Below are 23,950 nucleotides of genomic sequence, written 5' to 3' on the forward strand. Positions count from 1 at the left end.
CAAAAATCTTAAATGAATGACACAGAATTTTTAGCGCTTGTTTATAATTCAAACTGGCGAAGTCAAGACATTTCTGGTGCAGGCAAATACACATGCTGCTTGCCTTGCTGCTACACTGACACGTGTTTGTGTGTGTGTACAGTGTCATATACCCCATGGCCCATCATCGTATTTGTGTGTGCGGGGTTTTCCGATATCAATATACTAAGGCGTAAAATAGTTAAATATTTTAATTAAGGTAAGTAAATGCCTCCATCTTTTCGCCAAAGGCTGGTGAACCTGTTTGACCAACATGCTTCATTTCATTGAGAACTTGAGAAGGGTCAGCTTGGATTAGTAGCAGGCTCTACATCCCTTATCAATATTTTGTGAGCTGTATCAGTAGATAGATTCTGTGGCAGCCACAGCCTTCTGCTTTTTGCTGAAAAAGTTTGTCCAAAAAAAGGTATTCTTATAGCAGGCGTCTCACATGCTGCCACCGGTTTGGAAAAGTCGCTAGATTCGTCAGGTCTAGATATTTCTACCAATTCGCTAAATAGGGTAATTACATAGCGGTGATTTCAAAAACGGAGTCAGTTTTTCGGAGGGCAAGGGGGGGGAGTACAACAGATAATGTGTTTCCCGGGAACGCCTGATCGGAGTCAGGCTTGCAAGGCCGCGTTGGAAAGCGTTCGAATAGACAAGCCTAATGGCTAATTAATAATGCGAATTATCATCGGATACTTGGGGGAGGGGGATGCGTGGGGGGGATGGCCCCTTGACGATAGCTCGGGAACGGCTGATCGGAGCCAAGCTTGCAAGGCGACGTTGGAAAGCGGTCGAGTAGACAAGCCTAATTAGTAATGCAGACTATCATCGGGATACGGGGGGGGGGGTGCGTGGGGGGGGTGTCCCCTGACCGATAGCTCGGGAACGGCTGATCGGAGCCAGGCTTACAATGCGGCGTTGGAAAGCTTCGAGTAGACAATCCTAATTAGTAATGCAAATTATCATCGGGATACGGGGGGGGGGGGGGTGGGTGGGGATTGCTCCCCTGACCGATACCTCGGGAACGGCTGATCGGAGCCAGGCTTGCAATGCGGCGTTGGAAAGCGTTCGAGAAGACAATCTTATGAGTACCCCCCCCCACACACACACCCCTCCCCCTAGTATCCCGATGATAGTTTGCATTGCTAATCAGGCTTGTCTACTCGAACGCTTTCCAATGCCGCCTTGCATGCCTTGCTCCGATCAGCCGTTCCCGAGCTATCGGTCAGGGGGCAGCCCCCCCCCCCCACCTCCCCCCAGTAGGTATCCCGATGATAGTCTGCATTACTAATTAGGCTTGTCTACTCGACCGCTTTCCAACGTCGCCAGGGCCTCCTCTAAGGAATTTTCACTGGGGGGGGGGGGGGGGCCAGAGGCTCAGAAGTCAAACCTACTATGCATTTCAGACCCCATGAGACCCTGTTTTTCGGCGATAATTTATTTAATATTTATCCAATTGGCTTCAAATTTTCGCAAAGTACATTTCAGCTCAAGCGCCAATTTTCGCTAATATGGTCTCTTAACAAAATATCAATTGTTAGGGTACTTGTCGTTGCCTCGTAATGTTAAAATCAGCTCCGTAAATCCGTCAGTGGAGTAGAGGCTATCCGTACGTAGGTGTGACGTCACAGGCACGTGACCATTAAGCTCCGCCCTCCCGGCGGACGGAGCGGTGACCTTGGCCGGTCAGTCCTATGCGTGGAGCCGACGGGGCAGTAGCTGCCGGACCCAAGGCCGTATGCCGGACCGGGGCGGCTCGCATTGGACGTGGCTGCACTGCGGTTGCCGTTGCAGTAATAACGATACAGCAGAAACTAGCGCTCATAATTAGCGCACTAGCCTTCGTTATTGCATTTGCCGCAAATTAGCCTTCACCATGTCAATCAATAAAGATATACGTAAGTTACAAGTTCAGTAAGTTCATGGCTAGTGGCTGCATTTTTGCTTGATTGAACGTCATTAAAAAACCGTTGACGTCAATTGACTGAACTGATGCAAGACGTCGGTCAGCCTACGTCAAATTTGCAAGACATGATAAACAGTTACAACGTAGCATTTAAGAAGTGTGATTGCAATATGAAATATATTATGCTTATGCGTACCTATGCTTGAAATGGATTCATGTGATTGCGGTGCAACATGAACACCTTCAGAACTAACCCATTTTATAATTGGCTAGATTGATGTCACCGGATTCAACTGACTTGACCCCAGGCTTTCGTGTTGAACTGCAAATAATTAAAATACCTGTAAGTAAATAGCCTTCTGCCTCATTATTGGAGGGCTTGAAATTTGAAAAGTTACTTTAGTTTCACAAAAAGACGCGATTTCTTTACTATAGCCTATGCGCTTGTTTCCCTTATTCTGATGTCACATTTCTACCATGCGCAATAAATCGCACATCACATTTCTGATCCCTTCTCAACGTTTCCCGAGTTACGAACACAGCTCGTGGAGCGATGTCTTAGGCAATTGGAAGTGCTCGCGACTCATCATCCTACTCTGTTGTTTTCTGCATAGGTATACAACGTCTTCAGAAACAGCGATTGACGCAGCCAACCACATCGATACATATTTTCGAGTTGTGCAGAGGCTTCGCATGTCATAGGTGACAGAACAGTGGCACGACCTGACCTTGAGATAGGCGCAAGAATGTGCATTCATTCACATATTCAGATAGTGCATGACTCAGCTCTCTATTTAAGGTTGGGTCTGGGGAGGTTAATATCCTCATTATGATTATTCTTCATATTCTGAGCTGGATCGGTGTTCATATACCAAAAAGAGAGAGGCGGTTACCAGCTCCCCCAAATGAAGAGCGAGCTTTCGCTCTCAGACACTTCCTGTCGATTCCATGTATGTTTCCAGCGCGCGGCCCCCGTGCGACCTCCCCGCGGTGCTGCCGCCGACTGAGCTGGCATAGACCCAGCGCGGTCACGGCCAGTGGGCGGAGTTCAGTTGGGCCCGGCGCAACGTGATTGGCCAGCGCTCCCATCCAATCCGCTGCGGTAGCGAACGAGCCTCTATCCGGGTGCAAAATCTAATTAGCATTACGAGCTTATGACAAGTGCTCTAAATATTGACATTTTGTTAAGAGACCATGTTGATGAAAATTGGCGCTTGAGCTGAAATGTCTAATGTCAAAATTTCAAGCCAATTAGACAAAAACTGAAGAAATTATCGCCGAAAAACAGGGTCTCATGGGGTCTGAAATACATAGTAGGGTACCCCCAAATCCAGTTTTCTCATCGGATTTAGGCCACTTATTTTTCGTCACAGCCCTGATACCATGATTTTCATTTTTAATTAAAAAAAAATATATTCAAGAAATGGTAGGCTACGTCACCCTACTGGTGGATCCAGGCGGCAGGGTCACATTTTAGGTACCTAACGATCCCGGCAACGTCCGAAATCGACGAAAATTTCTGGCTTTTCGACTTTCGAGAATAAAACAAAATCCCTATATTATAGAAAAATTGTATTAAACGGCACGCAGTGCGTCAGGAATATAACCAACCGCTAAAAGTGTGAGGGTCAATCTTTCCCACTAACACTGGAATCCATTAACCAACAGCTACCTGCCTGAAAACAGCTCACTATCCTAAAAAGCTACCTGCCTGAAAATGACTTAAGAAACAGGCCACAGGTCAATAGTAATGAAGGCTAGGGACCAGGGTCATTTCAGTAAATGTGCAGCCAATTGATAATCACAAGAATACTAAAAGTTTTGCCACGCTGGGCCACTTTTACGTGAGTTATTTACGAAAACCCTAGGGGTGGGTCTATCTAACGGCTAACCCCTCAATAAGTGTGAGGGCTTATTGCTTCCAGTCCCAAACACCGGGGAATAAAAACTTTTCCCGTGCTCCGCCGCGTTCTCATTTGACCGTAGCAAGATTTCCTCTTCAAGAATGAACCCGTCTCCCGAATAAAATAGTCCTCCGTGTAGAAGCGTGAGCGTTTGACTGATTGAGAGGGCGACCTTCCGGGACGCTTCCTTCTCAAAGGAATTCATCAATGGCCATGCCCCGTTCGGACTTCAGTCGGTGTTCGATTATAAAAACTGCATTGTCTGAACTCATTCCGTGGCTCATCTTAGGCAACATGCGGATGTGAAATGTTCTTTGTAGATAAAAAACAACGGTAGGTATAAGAAAACTAAAATTAGTAACGTGGTGATCGTGAAGATAGTCTGGAATCTGGACTGTTTGTGTGGTACGCTTTTAGTGAAATTTCCTCATTTTTCTACATTATTGGTTTAACTGTGTGGCCCCCCCAGTGACGCGATTTCAGCTCCACTGGGGGGGCCAGCAGCATCACTAGGGGGGCCGCGGCCCCCCCAGTTAACATGTTAGAGGAGGCCCTGAACGTCGCCTTGCAAGCTTGGCTCCGATCAGCCGTTCCCGAGCTATCGTCAAGGGGCCATCCCCCCACGCACCCCCCTCCCCCAAGTATCCGATGATAATTCGCATTACTAATTAGCCATTAGGTTTGTCTACTCGAACGCTTTCCAACGCGGCCTTGCAAGCCTGACTCCGATCAGGCGTTCCCGGGAAACAAGTTATCTGTTGTACAGTGGGTCTATTTAAGATCTCCAGAGCCACCACGTGGCGCTACGGTCGGGGTAGGGCGAGTCCAAATCCCGAGGGAAGTGAGGTCACCGGTCATTGTGGGGGAAGGAGGGAGGGGGAGTGACGCGGTATCACGGCGCATGGGGCGTGCGTAGCGCCGGGAGTGGGCCGCCCAGGGCCGCCCGCCACTGCGCCGAGGCTGAGGGGAGGGGATGATGGTTGCGGGTGCGTTCACTCCGGTATGGTGGTATCCTGTTCATGTGGAACCGGCAAGAACGCGACTGAAGGGAATCATTATCTCAAACAAACGGGCAAGCCAGAGGCAGCGTCAGTTCCAGCCAAAATGTTGAACAACGATAATTGAAATCTTGGACGTATTCATAGCATGCAACTTTTCAGTCGATAGTTGCATGATGCTTTTCATGATGCATGATGAGGCTTTTCTAAACTGTTATTTGAGTTCGATATTTTTCATTTGGCACGTTCAGTTTTGGTGGGTTTTATCGGGTCGAAAGAATCAGAAAAGAAAAAAAGAGTTGAAATGGCTCCAGACAAATGACCAAAAATATTTTCCTAAAAAATGAAACTTAGCTAAACGTTTATAAGCGATAATATTGACTTTTGGGGAGGATATTGGGGAAAGATGTCATCGTGCTTAGCTGTGTTGCAGTAGAAGGAAAGGGTTTGGTTGTGTCTAGATAAAACCAGACCCGGGAGTGGGGCTCGAACTCACGACATCGCGTTCAGCTCACAGGTTACCCAACCTCAACGCTACGAGCACCTATCGCCCTGCGCAGCTTGCTCAGTATTTCGGCTAAAGTTCGGCCAAAGTGTCTGACGTCTGTCAATGTCACGAGGCGAAACCCCGAGGTAAATGTCCGTCCCGGTAGCTCGGTCGGTAGAGCGTTGGACTCCATGTGCCATGTGGTGAAGGCGCACGTCCCGGTTGCAAAAGTCCGGGTTCGAAACACGACGTGTGCTTGACGTTTTTTTTAGCCTCCTGACGAGTATGGTTGTGGTTGGTGGCATGCCGCTGCCAGGCGAAGTCAGTGAGGGGACCGGCCGCGCGCGGCTATGTGCGCACGTTAAAATTTGGACTCTAAACCATAGACCATTTTGCCATAGACTAAACCTCAAAACCATAGTCTGCAATAGACCAGGAATTGCTTGATCGGAGGGTAGATGGCAGGGTCAACGCTTAACAAGCTCAGCTTAGCGGGGACTCTGTCCTTGTGATTCCTTCCATTCAAAAGGTTCGGGCCAAATTTATATTAAAAAGGGGGGAGCCGAACCAGGTTGGGCCGAGTTGAACCAGGCTGGACCGGGGTCATACATGCAATCATGGTCAGACAAAACAGAAGTTAATTTCGGGTCAAATATTTTTATTAACTGATCTTATTGTTTTTTAGCTTACACGTATAATAACTTTTAGCTTTTTATAACTCGAGACTTCATGCACAGAAATGTGGCGTTCGTCCACTTTTCCTCATCGTCTCTTGGCGACTTGATTTCATGTGGTGGCGGAACGGGGGGGGGGGGGCATCGGGGCACCGTGCCCCCGTTTGATTTTTGGCATTTTAACATTAGCCCTATGGGCGTTGCATGGAAAGAATGGGACCAAAAGTCGGCAGTGCCCCCACTTCATTAAAGGTGTTCCGCCGCCACTGCTTGATTTGACCCTAAAGGCGTCTTACCAGCAAAAAAAAAAAAAAAAATCACCTGCGTTATACCTAAATATTTGCCCAAGGGCGCTCTACGCAAGAAACGCCAGCCGGTCAAAAAACTGGCGAACGAATACGATCTTTCTAGTGCTTGAATTATATTCAATGAAAATTTCAGGAGACAGATAATATTAAACCTTATTCCTTATAGCTAAGCGCTCGGAGCATTCGCTAGCATTCCATTGCCAGCTGCATTATCAACGCCACATTTGCATTACTCTGGGTGCATCATAAGTAACAGTAGGTGAACCGGCCACAGCAAAACCATGCCTCATTATCCTTTCCTTCCAAGCTGCCAAGCTAACCGGCCGCCCGGCCCACCACCGCGATATGGAACAACACTGGAGCGCGCCATTTGCCTACGGCAGTGCCCCACCGCGCCGGGGCTGTTTGACAGGTCACCCGCACCGTGACCTCGCCACCCGCCCCCCCCCCCCCTCCCCGCCCACCTCCCCATCGGGCCCAGCTCGGTAGTGACCTCTCCTTGAATTTGACATGGACTCGACTAAGGCTCAACGCCATCTAGTTACGTCTGGAGATCCTAATAAGATCCACTGTACCCCCCCTTGCCCCCCTCAGAAAAAAACTGACTCCTTTTTTGAAATAACCGCTATGTAATTACCCTATATAGCGAATTGGTAGAAATATCTCTAGACCTGACGAATCTAGCGACTTTTCCCAAACCGGTGGCAGCATGTGAGACGCCTGCTATAAGAATACCCAAAAAAATAGGGTCATGACCCTAGCTCCGGCAAAAGTATGCGATGTAACCTAGCATTTATAAACTTCGGCGAAAGTATGGGATGTAACCTAGCATCTGTATTAGATGGTAGTAAAGTAGGAGTCACACTCATTTTTTTTTGCAACCAAGGAGAGGTGCTGTAGGTTGTTTGGTTGTAGGTTTTAGGTTGTAGGTTCAAGGTAAGGTTAGGTTAGGTTTGGTCAGGTTTCAGTTTGGTTTGGTTAGAAAGCATATCTGATCTGGGTATTGTGCCTCTCCCTGGTTGCAAAAAAGTGTGACACCTGCTTAGTGCTTTAAGACCACCTTATATTATATATATTATAGGACTCAAATGAACTTGTAGTTTGAGTTATGTCCCTACTCTGACCCTAGCTTTGGCACACTATGATGTGGAAAGGTCAATGAGCATAATGCTGTCAAGAAAACAGATGTGGGTCATGCCACATGTGGAGTGTGAAGTCTGGCTCAGGAGTCAGAGTTGGTAAGATTTTGACATTCTGTCTTTGACTTCTGAAAAGTCTGTTAAGTGTTAACTGATAACTCCAACTGATTCTGACCCTGACTCTGACTCCACAGTCCTGGTTATATCACTGTGCCAATCACTGTTAAAAAACAGCATTCTGCATGCTAACCCATTTTGTTTTTCACATTTCAGCAATGGGTCGCTTACGTAAGCGCTATAATGAGAAGGCCAGGCAAAAGAAGGATATTAAAATTCAACATGCACCAGAAGAAAAGGTTTGATATGTTTCTTGTTCAACATTTGTGATAGGTAGCTGCACTTTGTAACTGTATCCTGCAGTTAAACTTGTATTATAATAACAGACCATGTTCTGATCTTATTGAACAAACTGTTGCTATATTGTATACTATACGTTTGATGCCATTTTCAGATACCTGTGGTTGCAACTGAGCTGAAGAACCAACAGCAAGATGACTCAAATGCTTTGATCCTGCCCAGCAAGAAGAGGAAAACAAAAGATGTTACCAAAAGCTTAACTCCAAAGAAGCTGCTATCAAAGAAGCAAAGGAAGAAATTAGAACAGATTGTTCAGCGCAAAGAGAAGAAACAGAAGGTAAGGAAGCACTGCAGTGAGCTCAATTCATAGAATGTGTGTGATCATGTGATGAGAACATGCATGTTAACCACGCACTTATAGGGGGTCAAACAGACCCCCTCGTTTTTCTGACCTGGCCTTAATGCATGAAGACATCACCTGCGATCAAAATTAACATGAAATTCGTGATCAGCACCCCAAAAAACCCATAACAACTTCATTTTAGGAAGTTCTAGCAGGTCCCGATTTTCCGGACCTTTGGCTCATTGACCTGTGTATTGTGTATTTGTGTATTTGGTATAACCGTCAACAGGACATGCCCAATTAAAGACGGAGTCAAATAGAGATCACCTTATGCATAAATAGAGCATCATATCAAAAGTTTAAAGTTAAAAACACAAGTTCATAAGGAACATGTTCGAACATATGCGCGAGCCTCGGCCTTGAACGCAACTTTCCTGTCAAACAAGTCAGCAGTAGGCTGTCTGGCGCACAGGTCATTCGCAAGGCGTGGAAGACGACAAAACATACCATTTCTGATAGTGTCCACCCTAGCTGTGGGCTCATGCAAAACAGCCCGAGATCGAGTCCGACCGCTGGGAACGGCAATGGAGAACATGCTCAGAACATTGAGTGAGCTAACGCGTCCAGAGAAAACATTGTGTATAAAGTTAAAATCGTTCAGCGCAAGTCGTCTACCAATGCTTAAAACACCAAAATGCTGTAGCAGAGCACCATAGTCCAAGGATTCGCAAGGTCTGGTTGAATGTACCGCAAGCCACATTAGAAACTTATGTTGAATCCTTTCAATGCGTCTAAGATGCGTTTTCGCAGCTCCCGCCCAAATTACACTGCCGAATTCTATAACGGAGCGGATGTGAGCATTGAAACCGGCTATCAAGGGGAATGGTGGAAACTTCCTTTCCCCATGCACACGATGGGATGACAGGGAGCGTAAATACATACCCAGGGCACGATTCGCCCTCCCCACAACGCTGTCAATGTGTGAACCAAATGTCAATTTTGAATCGAGAATAACACCTAGATCTCTCATCTCAGAGACGCGCTCTAATGCTAAATGGTTAATGTGATAGGTAGAAACAATTGGCTTTTTCCGAAGAGTGAAAGTAATGACCTTGCATTTAGCTGGGTTCAGATGTAATTTCCAGACCGAAGACCACTCAAAGAATTTGTCCAAATCGCGTTGAAGAAGTGCAGCGTCACAGGGAGAGCGAATGCACCGACTGAGCTTCATATCATCGGCATACAAAAGACATGTTGAGCTGAGGTGCTCAGCTACGTCATTGCAATACAAGACAAACAGGATCGGTCCGCAAATACTGCCTTCGGGCACCCCAGATACGACTGGGGTCCAGTCAGATTTTTTACCATTCAGTACAACGCACTGTTCTCTATCATAAAGGTACGATCGAAACCAGCTTAGGGCGGCACCAGTCAGATGATAAGAGTTTTTAAGTTTGTGCAGCAACAGCTCATGATTAACAGAGGTAAAAGCGGAAGAATAGTCCGTGTAAATAACATCTGTCTGATGACCACTCGCGACTGACCCCCACAGCTGATACATATGACATGTTAAGTTCGATTCACACGAACGACCAGCGAGGAAGCCATGCTGATCGGTTGACAGCACCGGCGACACGTGCTGAATCAGCTGATCACATACCACGCGCTCCAATACCTTGGAACAGATGGACAAGAGCGAGACAGGACGGTAATTGTTGGCATCTTGACGGCTACCTTTTTTATGTACAGGAACTACGTGACTCCGCCGCCAAATACGAGGAAACTGGCCAGTACTCAGGGACAAGCGACAAATCTTTGTCAGCGGAACAGAGAGTTCGTGGGCGCATTCTGACAAAATCCGTCCGCTCAGTCCATCCGGTCCACAGGCTTTATGGACGTCAATAGACAGAAGGACACGTAGCACATGCTCGTGAGTAACGGTAAACTGAGAACAACTGTCAATGTCATACGATGGTGTCTCAGGAAAAACATTCACTATTGGGCTTGAGAATTTTGCCGCAAAAGCACGCGAGAAACACTGTGCCCGCTCAAAATCGTCACATATGATTCGATCACCGTCTGACCTGGAAGGTCAACCTTTGACCTAGGACTTCAAAATTAGGTACCACCGGATTCTTCTCGTCACAGGCAACACGCTTGTTTTTTTTTTCTTCGCGGAGCTCTAGCTCCATCAGAGGCCGAACGGCAAGGGGAGTCCAACGGATACCCCCACCCCCACCCCCACCCTATACGTTCGCGTCTGGCCAAACACCAATACAGGCGAGGGTTGATTTGCAAAGCTCTTGCTCACAGTATGCCAAAATTGTATTTTGGCTTGTGTGTCAGAGGGGAAAATTCCGCACTAAAAAAAGATAAAGGGGAGTAGGAAATTTGGGCCAGGTGAGACCTAAAAATGAGTGGAATTAGGATCAAATATGTAGGGGAGACCCGGGAAGTATGGACCATCGCAGTTTTGAAGAAGTTTTGCGTTTTTTTTTCAATTTGACCGCGTAAACTGGTAGCAGCCATTTCGTTATACAACCCACGATATTTCCAAATTCTTCCTCAGTCTCCTTTGGCAGTGATCGGCGATAGTGCGTTTTTGCCCTCTTCGAGTAAAATACGGTACATACAGAAAATTCTTTTATATGATTTTATTCTTTATTCTTCTTTATATAGGGATTTATATGAAGTATGAACCAGGCTCGTTTTATTATGTCACATTGTCGCTAACATAAAGTTTAAATCATGCAAATTAACCCCGCGTTCGGAGTCTCGCGGACGACGAAGATTTTACGTCGTCCGACCAAGCCCGTGCCATAACCGCACTTACCGCAGCCAAGCCCCCGCTGACCTTGAAAGGGATTGGCCGGACGACGAAGAATCTTCGTCGTCCGAGAGACTCCGAACGCGGGGTAAGACTGGGTAGACAATTTGAAGCTTTCTCGCAAGATTATGAGCTGATATGTTACGCACATTCTGACTTCCTAACTGGGAGGTTCGGGCCACCCACCCTCGGTGATCCTAAATCAATAAAACGATGTTTTCATTGAATGTCCTCTTCAATACGTTTTCTTTTTATCGAGCGTGCTCGAAAACTTAACTACAAATTGCATTTCGAACAAAAATGCCATTTTACTCAAGTTACTAAGTCTTATTACGAGCGGGCGAGCGCAGCGAGCGAAGTGAGTCTTTTCAATATAACGGAAAAATCTCAGTCTGAGCGGCCCGGCCCGGCCCGGCCTGTAACGCTTTTGAGAGGCTTATATCTCAGCAACCGCTGGACCGATTGGCCTGCGTTTTTTTTTTCTGGGTAGCCCCATCCCTTCTACCCCGTAATTGACTACTTTTGATACATTTCAGTGACCGTCGTGGCACGTGCCACGTGAAATGTCAAGGGTGTTCAAGCTGTTTTGCAAAAGTAGTGATTTTGAGAGGTCCATATCTCAGCAGCCGCTTGGGCGATTGTCTTGCGGTAATTTTTATAGGGTAGCTGCATCCCTTCTACCAATGGTCGGAAACTCTTGATCTATGTGAGTGACCCCCACTGCACGTGCAAAATGCAAAAAGAAGAGGTGCCAAATTTGTTCCCATTTCAATAACTCGGTAATTACTGGGGCGATTTCGCTGAAACTTGGCATACAGGTAGGCACCCACCAGGCAATGCATTCCCATGTGTTGCGGTTAGGGTGCTACTGCACGTGCGCACGTGCAGGGGGCGCTCCCAGATCTCGAGAATGGCTGGGCCGATTGCGCTCAAATTTGGTACACGGTTGGGGACCAGTTAGTAGGGTGCCGTGCAAAAGTCAGTTTGGACCCCGTTTGCACGTGCGCACGTGCAGAATGCCGCTTCCAGATCTCAGGAACGGCTGGGCCGATTGCGTTCAAATTTGGCACACCGCTAGCGACCGGTTAGAAGGGTGCTTTGCACAAGCCTATTGGAAGTACCCTCTCGCCCTTCCGCACGTGCAGGGCTCACTATCTCGCTCGCTCGTTCTTCGCCCAAAAGGCGTTTTACTGGTATTTCATGGAACGTGATTGAGTTCACCTGAATAAAGATGCGGCCAAGTGACCTCCAAGAAGCAGGCTGTTGGCCACTCATGCGGTACCTGGGTTCTAAGAGAGCTCAAGATAGATCCCAGCTACGAGTATTGTGCTCAATGCCGAGAATAGAATATGAAACATGACACCGACCCATACCTCCCGGTGTATTTTGATGGATCGAAAAAGCGTATGATTTATTAAAAGTTATCTCGAGACAAAATAGTTGATCCCAGATACCTAATAACATGCGCACTTTACAAGAAAGGCAAATTCACGTACACAGAGTGAAAAACCAGGTCTAGCCACTGCCCACAGGAAGCAAATTGTCATTGCACAAAACCGGCCCGTACCTCCCAGGTCCCCCCCCCCCCACCAAAATATACCTTTGAGTATGGTAGGATGTATTGTAAACCAATCCTCAGCGCAGGTTCTTTGAAATTCTTTAAAATTATGAGTAAAAAATTGTTCTTCAAATTGAAGATGAGAGTGAAAATTAAAAATGATCTTAATTTGGGTATTGTTTCCCATCCAAATTGACAAATTTTGGGTCACTCCTCGCTCATATGTAACATTTATTGCACCCACATCCCTGCCCTGTTTCCCCTCCATCTGACGCCGGGGGCTGTGCGCGCAGCGGGCCGGCCTCCTGGCGTCGCTGCAGCAGGTGCAGGGCGATGCCTCGCTGCTGGACCGGCTGACCGGCGTGACCAGCGTGCAGACCACGGGTCTGAAGCGCGCCGCCGCCCAGGAGAGGCTGCGCTCGGTCGGCGGGAAGCGGCGCCGCAGGCACGGGGAGGAGGAGCGAGAGGAGGGCGCCGATCAGCCGCCCAGCGACCCCAACGTCATCGGAACAGAGGTGTGGGCAGCGTGGATCTGTGCGTGATTATGTGCCAAGCCATAATTATTCAATCACTCTCTTCGATATGCACATTTCTGTTTCTGTGCGTTCTATATAAGTTTTCTGTTTTCATCTAACTTTATGAACTTAACTTAAGGGGATTTTTTATATTATTGACCCCAATGAGTAAAGATAGTTCCATAAATCGCAATAGTACTGACGGGCTGACACCATCGTGGCGTCCAAGGTGGTGATGGAAAGTGAATCGGATGACGACGAAGACGAAGAGGAGGAGGAGGAGGAGGAGGGTGAAGCACCGGACGGAGAGGAGGACGGAGAGACGTCTCCGACAGAGCCCGAGTTGGCGTCGTCGGCGGGCCAGACGCCGAGCACCAGCGGCGAGCCGGCTCCGAAGGCGGCACGGACCGCCGGACCGGTCAAACAGCCGGCCGAAGACTCAGGTGAGCCGCTGCACCTGCACACCTCACAGCCAGGTGATGCCGCCGCCTACCAGTCACTGATGGTGAACGGCGCACAGTTGGCCCCTGCCTGTCACTGATTATGCCGACCTGGCAATAGCTTTTTTAGAAATATCCGGATCTTATGCGCATGCGTATTATTATTTATGCATATTATTGCTTTCTATTGTATTCATCGCAAACGCTTATAAGCTGATTTTATTTTGACCCAAACGCTTGTAGCGATATTTTGACGACACTCTACGGCTTTGTTCGATGCTTCGCAATTACATTTAAGGCCGATCAGGCTAGGGTGCGTTACGCCGTTGTTTGGACCGAACCCACACCACCCGGCCGCTGACCGGTACTGCGCGGCCCGGAACAGACCTCCACCTGCAGCACACGCCGGTGGTGCGGGGCCGAGAGATCCAGGAGGCGCGTCTCAAGCTACCCATCCTGGCTGAGGAGCAGCAGATCGTCGAGGCGGTGCGCGAGAACCCGGTGCTGGTGTTGGCCGGAGAGACGGGCTCGGGCAAGACCACCCAGGTGCCCCAGTTCCTCTACGAGGCCGGCTACGCCAGGTGGGACATTCAGGGACGAGCGCCGGGCCAATGGCACGGAGGTGATGAATAGCCGTGTGATTGAACGGACAACAGTGTTGCAATTACTTGGGTGAAGTTCTATCTTGATGTCCCTCTTCTTAAGTGGGTGCTCCTTTTAGTCTTCTTTCCTAAATGTGCTTTAAGAAATGCTATTCAGATGGGGTACTACAACTGGAGTGCTGCATTTACATACAGACTGACATTGACGGTCCATTGACGTCGCTGTCGCCCCCGTTTCCGCGCAGAGAGCAGCTGGTTGGTGTGACCGAGCCGCGCCGGGTGGCCGCCGTCAGCATGTCACGGCGCGTGCGCCAGGAGATGGGCCTCACCGCCGACCAGGTCAGCTACCAGATCCGCTTCGAGGGAAACACCACCGACAGCACGCGCATCAAGTTCATGACCGACGGCGTCCTCCTCAAGGAGATCGAGACGGTGAGAGGGCGGAGCAGGGGCTGCAAATTTGATGTCATGGAACGAGAGATTAGATATACTGGATTGTGGTTTTACCGAATTATGAAATATTTAGGTGTCCTTAATGATCTTTTCGGGCTTGTTTATCACTTCTTGATTCCTAGAAGAAGACAAAAAATGGCGGGAGGGTCAAATATTTTGTCACATCTTGCGATATATCAGCAAAAGCTTCAACTTTTGCCGTCCAACGACGTTGACCTTGACTCCGATATAAAAATTGAACACGCATTTTGTCTTCCTGATGCCTAATCAGTAGCGTCTAACTGTATTCTGATTGAACGCCATTGGGCCCGGCTATGCGTCTAGGGTGGGATCTTGCACTTACCCGGACGTGATGGGGCCGATAATCGGGACATCAGCTCGGCGGTGTCTGTGTCTGTGTGTGGGTATGTACTATTGTAACTGGGGAGGGGCAGAGGCGCGCCGTTGGGACCGTGACCTGTCATTGGTGGGTGATATCCGAGGGACGCCACACCGGCCAGTGGCCTGGGAACAGCAGACTGTGGCCTCTCCTTGTCAGACGCGGTATCTGAATATCGACCTTCCAACGCTCGGTGGCGGTAAAAATGGAGAGCGGGCTGCCGCCGCGGTGGCCGCAGTACCGCTTCACCGATATCGGGTGGCAGACCTTATCGTGCCGTATCGGACAAAAATAAATGTCCGGATGATGACCGATCTAATTAGTGATTATGTAACAGTATTGGCATCCTATTGTGATCAAGTTCAGTAGGTAAAAACCTTGAGTGACGTGGCTAGACAATAAGCAAACAGCATTGTGCATCATTTGATCTCATAAAATATTTTGCTGCCAAAGGTAAAAGGCTAATTTAACTTCCGGACGTCGATCTTATTCGACTGTTGAACTTGTGTTAGTATCAGGTCAGGCTCATTTGCTCATTTTTCGCTTCCCATTGGTGGGTAGGTGTGCCTTTTAAGCCCCTAGAAATGTCGCCGGGTGGATTCTTGTGTCGCAATCCATTATTGATTTAAAAAGGTGGGCTAACTGACGTCTCGTCTTTTGCCATCCTCTGCTCAGGACTTCCTTCTGAACAAGTACAGCGTCATCATCATCGACGAGGCCCACGAGCGCAGTGTCTACACAGACATCCTGATCGGCCTGCTGTCGCGCATCGTGCCGCTGCGCAACAAACGCCACAGGCCGCTCAAGCTGGTCATCATGTCGGCCACGCTGCGGGTGGAGGATTTCACGGCCAACAGGCGGCTCTTCAAGGTCCCGCCGCCAGTCATCAAGGTCAGCCTCCGCGGCGGCGGTAGGCTGGTCGTAAATGCTGATTGTTTAAGTGATATCTTACTGAGAAGAGTGAAAGTTGGTAGCTCAGTTTTTTCTGATTCGTTTATATGATAGATGACTTTTTATTTGCAGATAAGGAGATTATTAATACCGTTTCCATTAGCTCTAGTTTAGGTGATGCCGCGTTTTTCGAGGTTTGTGCGGTATTCTGAACTCCCGTTCCCTCGGTATATTGTCATATCGATCGTAGCGGTTTGTCGTTATGGTACATCGGACTCAGAAAAGAAACTTGATCCGTTTTTTTTTTTATCCGCCGGGTCCGCTAATCACTTATCAGCCGCTCCCGGACATTGCTTGTTCAGTTATCTTTTTACACGACTTTATTATGATTTTGTTATTTTGTGCAGGGCGTCGACACCGGTCCGACTTTTCCGACTAGTCGGACCACTTTTTCGACTAGGCGGTGCCCTGCTGTGGCTCGCGGGGGCCCCTGCTGCAGACCGCGGGGGCCCTACTGCGGCTCGGGGGCCCTGCTCATGTATGTATGTAAATGTACGTTGGGAAGCCGTTCGACACCTGGGGGCCCCCACCGGTGGGGGCCCCCCGAGAAAAAGTCGGGCCAGTTTTCCTTACGCGTCGACGCCCCTGAATTTTTGTGACTGGTGAGATGCAAAGGTAGCTTGAGAGATCTTGTAGTTTTACAATCGCAAAGACTTCTGCTACATGCTACGAAACTTGTCAGAACATGGCATACATCCAAAGTATCTATCCATGAATTTAAATATGAATCCAACGTAAGTATTCCGTAGTTTCTCCGAAATGTCTGAAAAGTTGCATTTTACTCAGTGCTATCGATTTATTTACCTCCCAACATACCTATGCTTTTTACGACATCGGTAGGTAACAACTTTGATTTCTATTTCGTTTACATTCCATTCCACTGAAGGTCGTCCATTTTCATCACGGGAAATCTGTCCACAAAATCTTTGCATACAGTGATTTAAAAAAAAATGTAGTCCGAACCTTTTGATGGGAAGGATTCACAAGGACAGAGCCACCGCTAAGCGAAGCTTGTTGCGGTGACCCTGCCCTCTACCCTCCGATCGCGTAATTCCAGTTCTATGGCAGAATTTAGAGTCCAAAGTTTAACGTGCGCACATAGCCGCGCACGGCCGGTCCCCTCACTGACTTCACCTGGTTACGGCCTGCCACCAACCGCAACCATACCTGTCAGGAGGCCCATAAATGTCAAGCGCCCGTCGCGCTTCGAACCCGGACTGTTGTAACCGGGAACGCGTGCTCTCACCACGCGGAGTCCAACGCTCTACCAACTGAGCTACGGGACCGGCTCAGACCGGTGATATAGTGAAGGATGCATCTCGAGCGAATCTGCTCCCCATTCCAGCGACTGAATGGTATCTCCCTTTTACCAGGTGGAGTCTCGCCAGTTCCCTGTCACCGTGCACTGGAGCAAGCGGACTCCGGACGACTATGTGGGCGAGGCGTACAGAAAGGCGTGCAAGATCCACCGCACGCTGCCCGACGGCGGCATCCTCATCTTCGTCACAGGTGAATGGGGCACGGCGACCGGGCACTGAACAGTGCGCGGCTTAGTGACTACTGAACTGTGGGCTGTGTTATTGACTTATTTTTGCTTTGGTTACGTCAAAATTCATCATTGCTGATCACCAATCTTATTTCACCAGGTCAAAATGAGGTGAACAGCATTATGCAGCGATTGAAGAAGACGTTCCCCTCTAAAACCCAGCCCAAGGAGGATGCGAAAAGCAAGGAGGTTCAGAAAGCGGCGCCTGCCGAGAAGAAACCGGAACTGACTGAGGAGGAGGAGGAAGCCATCTTCTTCAACCCCAAGCTGAAGAAACAGAGGAAACACAAGAGCAATGAGCTGCCGGAGGTCAACCTGGACAGGTAAGAACAGCGGGAGATGATATTTTGTGGGTTAACTATTTTGCCGCAGTTCTCCCCACTATGGGGCAGTGTGTTATACTGCCCGGTCGCTGACCCTCCCGCCCGCTGTGGCCGCCAGTTACGCCATCGAGCCTCCCTCGGAGGAAGCCGAGGACCTGTTGGAGGGCGCCGACGGCGAGGGCGACGACGGCGACCTCGAGGAGGACGGTGACGAGGATGAGCGCGCGGCCGCGGCGGTGCCCGGCGCCGACCGCCACCCGCTGCACGTGCTGCCGCTGTACGCCATGCTCTCCACCGAGAAACAGTCGCAGGTCCGTCCCAGGGGCGTGTCGGGGGGGGGGGGGGGCTGTGTGTGCTGTCAATATGGTGTGTCGGAGATGCGGTATGCTGAGTCCCGACAATCCCTCACAGCTCGCTGGTATCCCATTAAAAATACCCATTCCATTGATTGTTTTCGCGTCCTCATTTCAATGATATTGATGTTAGGATGCTGAAGAGTTGTTGCCGTGAAATGTTGACCAGACGACCCGTTGTGATGATCGTGGCCGCGCTGTTCCCTTCCCTCAGGTGCTTGAGCCGGTCCCCGAGGGCGCCCGGCTGTCTGCTCACGTCCCTCCGTCCCCCTTCCCTCAGGTGTTTGAGCCGGTCCCTGAGGGCGCCCGGCTGTCTGCTCACGTCCCCCTTCCCTCAGGTGTTTGAGCCGGTCCCCGAGGGCGCCCGGCTGTCTGCTCACGTCCCCCTCCCCTCAGGTGTTTGAGCCGGTCCCCGAGGGCGCCCGGCTGTCTGCTCACGTCCCTCCGTCCCCCTTCCCTCAGGTGTTTGAGCCGGTCCCCGAGGGCGCCCGGCTGTCTGCTCACGTCCCTCCGTCCCCCTCCCCTCAGGTGTTTGAGCCGGTCCCCGAGGGCGCCCGGCTGTCTGCTCACGTCCCCCTCCCCTCAGGTGTTTGAGCCGGTCCCCGAGGGCGCCCGGCTGTCTGCTCACGTCCCTCCGTCCCCCTTCCCTCAGGTGTTTGAGCCGGTCCCCGAGGGCGCCCGGCTGTCTGCTCACGTCCCTCCGTCCCCCTTCCCTCAGGTGTTTGAGCCGGTCCCCGAGGGCGCCCGGCTGTCTGCTCACGTCCCTCCGTCCCCCTTCCCTCAGGTGTTTGAGCCGGTCCCCGAGGGCGCCCGGCTGTCTGCTCACGTCCCTCCGTCCCCCTTCCCTCAGGTGTTTGAGCCGGTCCCCGAGGGCGCCCGGCTGTCTGCTCACGTCCCTCCGTCCCCCTCCCCTCAGGTGTTTGAGCCGGTCCCTGAGGGCGCCCGGCTGTCTGCTCACGTCCCCCTCCCCTCAGGTGTTTGAGCCGGTCCCCGAGGGCGCCCGGCTGTCTGCTCACGTCCCTCCGTCCCCCTTCCCTCAGGTGTTTGAGCCGGTCCCCGAGGGCGCCCGGCTCTGTGTGGTGGCCACGAACGTGGCAGAGACCTCGCTCACCATCCCCGGAATAAAGTACGTCATTGACACGGGCAAGGTGAAGCAGAAGCTGTACGAGAAGACGACCGGCGTCTCCGCCTTCCAGGTAACGGATTAGCTCTGCTATGAAAGAGATACGAACTCTGCGCGGTCAGGACTACAATTCAGTTGTTTTATTATTCCGCCAGCAGAGTGGGTCGTCGGCCTCTCCGTCCCGCTTGTCCCCGATATTTTTAGCTGATGATGGAATATCAGGCGTGGATTTGACCGCTCGGCGCTCACCCTCTCTCCTCCATTAGGTGATGTGGGAGTCTCAGGCGGCGGCCAACCAGCGGGCGGGCCGCGCCGGCCGCGTGGCTCCCGGCCACTGCTACCGGCTCTTCTCCTCGGCTCTGTTCAACGACGAGATGGAGCGGTTTGCGCGGCCAGAGATCCAGCGCAAGCCCGTCGAGGACGTGCTGCTGCAGATGAAGGCCATGCACGTGGACCGCGTGGTGAACTTTCCGTTCCCGTCGCCGCCGGACCGGGAGCAGCTGCGCGCCGCGGAGGAGCGGCTGGTGCAGCTGGGAGCGCTGGAGCGGCCGCCGCCGCCGCCCCCGGGAGCGGATAAACCGGCAGCCGGTGAGTTCGGGAGGGGGAGGGACGGCCGGGTGATGACAATGCCTTTGGGGAAGGTGCAGTGGGTGTAGGAGTCGAGACATTGGTTTACAGGTTGCTGGCTCACGTGACTCGGCACATGCCGAAGTGTTTCATGATGGTCGCTCGACTTCTATTCATCTGCCGATGTTTATGATGCGGTAAATGTTTGTTTGATTACGAATAACAGTCTTAGTCACTCATGACGCCATTCCTATTCAGTTTGCACCTTCACATAGTCGCACTAGAGTTATTATTTCGTCACTCATGACATGACTCTCCGCGCTCCCCGACAGAGCCGGAGACGCGCGTCACCGACCTGGGCCGCGCGATGGCCTGTTTCCCCGTGTCGGCGCGGTTCGCCAAAATGCTGGTGCTCTCTGAGCAGCACGAGCTGCTGCCTTTCACCGTGTGTCTGGTGGCGGCGCTCAGCGTGCAGGAGGTGCTCCTAGAGAACCCCGTCACCGCCGAGGACAAGGAACATGTAAGGAAGCGGACCGGCTTTGACGGGTGGCTGCGAGGACAGTGTGCCTGGGCTGGGACTGTGCTGGTGCTGTTTTTTTTGTTTTTTGTTTTTTACAAAACACTGGCAGAAGATGACCTCGCTTTCGATCTCTCCTTTTCACTACCTTCTCACAACTGACGTCGTCTGTTCCCGCAGACTGGTAACTGTCCCTGTGACGCGGCCCGGTGTCTCTCCGCCAGGCCAAGCAGCTGTGGTCGGAGTGGATGACCCTGCGCCGCTCGTGGGCCGGCACCGGTAACTCGCTGCTGCTCGGGGACGCCATGGTGCTCATCAGGGCCGTGGGCGCGGCAGAGTACAGCGGTTGCACACCAGGTCAGTAGGGTCAGCTGGAACAGCGTACAGACTGTGGCTTCACATCAGGTCAGTCGCCGGGACAGGTCACTGGGGCAGAGTACACCGGCTGTATACCGGGCCAGTCGCCGGGTCAGGTCACTGGGGCAGAGTATGTATAGTGGCTCAGCACGCTAGGTCGGTTGCCGGGTCAGGTCACTGGGACCACGTGGGACGTTGAGCTGAATCATTCACATTGATAATCCACAGGTCAACAATTGGCCACGCCCCACAGTAAGTGTGGTGCGTGTTTTATTCTACGTTCCGTGCTGAAACACGATTCCTCCGGCAGTCTGGACATAGGGCGAACTGTGTTGTACTCTCCCATTACGACAGCCTCCAACCTCTGCCCCCCGCAGAGTTCTGCCGCCGCTACGGTCTGCGTCTGAAGGCGATGCGCGAGATCCGCAAGCTGCGCGTGCAGCTGACCAACCAGATCAACCTGGTGGTGCCGTCGGCGGCGCTGGGCGTGGACCCGCGCCTGGCGCCGCCGTCCGAGGCGCAGTGCCGCCTGCTGCGCCAGGTGCTGCTGGCCGGCCTGCCCGACCACGTGGCGCGCCGCGTCGACCCGCAGGAGATCAACAACCCAGAGGACCGGCCCAGGTGGAAGGGCGCCTACAGGTGCGCGGCGCAGACGAGGGCAGACGAGGACGGAGGGGAGAGGGCCGATTGTGATGGTGGCTGTTGGCCGATGTTCCCAAATTATACTGCACAATGCACATGTCTCTAAATTTAGCTCCCATATAGCTGGGAAAAGGGGACATGGTGACGGTTACCGACCGTAGGTCGCTATGCTCTTACAATAAATACAGTCAATCACCAATAAATGTTACAATTTGATTATGCAGCTGTCCCTTTGTTCCGTCTGCATTGTCATTTATGATGAGCCTTTCACTGCGTGACGTGCATGAGGCTGATTCGTTGTGTCGTTTCCAGGTGTACCAGTATCGAGGAGCCAGTGTTTCTGCACCGCGGCTCCGTGCTGAGGAAGGAGGCGCCCCAGTACGTCGCCTACCAGGAGATCTACGAGACCAACAAACTCTACATGCGCGGTACGGCGCCGCGCGGGCCGGTGGGCTCGGGTACCGCTATTTCAGGGTCATGACGTTGGGTTAAGCCATTCACGTTGCTCTTCGTATCAAAGATCCAATTGCTGCATGTAGATCGTAAAAATTGATATCTCATGTTGAGACTTTTGGTCAAGCCTTAGCCGTCGCTTTTCCTGCCAACCGACTAGTGATTGGTCCTCTGCAGCCGCTGACTTGCTCCTCTCTTTTGACCGCCCCTCCCCCTCTCTCCGTTCCAGGTGTGACCGCAGTGGAGCCCGAGTGGCTGGCTACGCTCTGTCCTGGCCAGTGCACCTTCAGCAAACCGCTCGACGAGCCGCCGCCAGAGTTTGACCCCGTGTCGGGCCGAGTACGGTGCCACATGACGGCCACATTCGGTACGTGGGTAGGTGGCGTGACGACCAATTGCGGCATACATATTGTAGGGCAATTGAGTTTACATCGTCGCGGCGACCTCAGACTTCCTGTGTATAGTATAGTTAAGTACGCATCGTATGTGTCCCCTGTTTTGACTTATTATGGTTCTAGTGGACGGTTCGTGACGAACTGCTCATGACTGTTTTGTCATGTAACCCCGCCTCACCTATCCTGCCGTGACCCTCCCCTGCCGTACCCGCCTGACCGCGTCCGTCCGTTCCGGCAGGCCGGGCGGTGTGGCCGCTGCCGCCGGTGCAGCTCGACTACCCAGCCGGTCTGGACCGGTACCGGCTGTTTGGGGTGCACCTGCTGCGCGGAGACGTGTGCCCCCGACTGGCCGAGTTCGCCAGGGTGCTGCTGGCGCCGCCGGCCACCATGACCAAGAGCTGGGCCAGGTACGGGACGGAGTGGTGGGGGCAGTCGGTAATGGTTCTGGGCGGTGGAGGAAAGGCTCGCCGATTCACTGTCTCACTTCCGATGGCTGCTCGCTTGTGTAGTTTAACATAAATCTACTGCAGTCTTATTTCATATTTTATCACCATCCGACTCGAAACATCAACCCTTTATTTCGATGCCAGCCGGCCAGCTACCAGCCGGCTTGTAGTCATCCTTTGTCTAAGGACACGGCTGACTGACTTTCTGATGTGTTTGTGGCAGGCTGCACCCGCGGACGGACAGTCTGCTGAAGGCACTGGTGGCAGAGAACTGCGACAACCGGGACACCTTGTTGGATGTGTGGCAGCGGAGACCAACCTGTGAGTGCAACCCGTGTATGCGCCTGGTGCCGCGCGATAGGAAATTCGGAAACGGTGCGGCGCTATGCGACTTGCGCGGAAGCATCGCTAGAAGGGATGGTGATCGCAATGTATGCACCACGCGTCTTTGTTAGCAACCGTTAGCCGATCTAGCAAAGTTATCCAGTATCGCGAACAGTTTGCTCGAGAAATACGATGGCACGATTCATACATTTCTGTCGGACTGTACGACATTGTGTATAGAGCCTCAATTGCTCGTCTATCATCCAATAAGTATCCCCAAAGAACCCACTGACAGGTGCGTTATGGTTTTCAGACCTGCTGTCGGCGTATAAGGAGTGGATCCCGGAGATCCTTCACGATAAGGTGACTCAGCTGTGGCCGCCGTGCGACAGGCCGGCCGAGTCAGAGTCGTAGTCACAGCCGACTGAGTCGAGTCATGGAGTCAGGGAGCAGAGTCGGGGCTGGGATGAGGGCGGTGGTGGACCAGCGACCCACGCCAGCTATGGCAAATGGCCAACATCCTGCCAGTTCAGCTCCGTGCTGCTGGTTTCAGGCGTCGCTGGAAGAGAATGTACCTGGAGCGACTGAAGGATTATGTTTCTAGAAGCCCGTGGGCTGTATGACATCATCGTGACCAGGACAATGTATTTGGCTATGCAGAAGTAGTGGCGACCCGTTACTACGTTTGTGACTGTGATGGGCTTGCGTTGAGCATAAGTGGCCTAACGTACGGGGTTGATATGGTTTGATAGTGTGTCTGTTTGCAGTGTGTTGTTGGTTGATCCGTGCGATGTCTGGTGAACGCTTAGGGTTGTTGACTGTTGAGCCACCCGCATCAGCCGGATACGGATTTTTGTGCGACGGCGGAGGCGGGGCCGCGTCTCGAAGCCGTCTTTTACCAGGGCTACCACAAGCAGGTGAAAATGAACGTGTTGAATTTCATAAACGCTCATTTGTTCATACATAAATACTACTACATCGGTATATTTTGTTTCGACAATGAGTCTGCCGGATGTGTTCAATATTAGAAAGACAA

The 23,950-nt window shown here is 51.4% G+C and overlaps 1 protein-coding gene across 2 annotated transcripts; it reads left to right on the top strand.

Annotated features, from left to right (window-relative positions):
- Positions 1-88: 88 nt before the first annotated feature.
- On the top strand, positions 89-23,898 carry LOC122390753 (probable ATP-dependent RNA helicase DHX37). Of its 2 annotated transcripts, XM_043383999.1 has the most exons (21): positions 89-238; positions 7,717-7,799; positions 7,955-8,137; positions 12,822-13,043; positions 13,273-13,486; positions 13,869-14,064; positions 14,331-14,517; positions 15,593-15,808; positions 17,242-17,377; positions 17,515-17,737; positions 17,856-18,048; positions 19,131-19,286; positions 19,480-19,801; positions 20,113-20,300; positions 20,522-20,654; positions 21,032-21,293; positions 21,609-21,724; positions 21,979-22,116; positions 22,383-22,551; positions 22,814-22,911; positions 23,228-23,898. In XM_043383999.1, exons 2-21 carry the CDS (start codon positions 7,719-7,721, stop codon positions 23,326-23,328), a joined length of 3,534 nt encoding a protein of 1,177 aa, XP_043239934.1. In that variant the 5' UTR covers positions 89-238; positions 7,717-7,718; the 3' UTR covers positions 23,329-23,898. The 2 variants fall into 2 exon arrangements, with proteins under 2 accessions (XP_043239934.1, XP_043239944.1); XM_043384009.1 differs by lacking the exons at positions 89-238; positions 7,717-7,799; positions 7,955-8,137 and adding an exon at positions 9,933-10,073.
- Positions 23,899-23,950: the final 52 nt, after the last annotated feature.

Source organism: Amphibalanus amphitrite, unplaced genomic scaffold (genome assembly GCF_019059575.1).
Source record: "Amphibalanus amphitrite isolate SeventyFive unplaced genomic scaffold, NRLGWU_Aamphi_draft 000021F_arrow, whole genome shotgun sequence".
Lineage (NCBI taxonomy): Eukaryota > Metazoa > Arthropoda > Thecostraca > Balanomorpha > Balanidae > Amphibalanus > Amphibalanus amphitrite.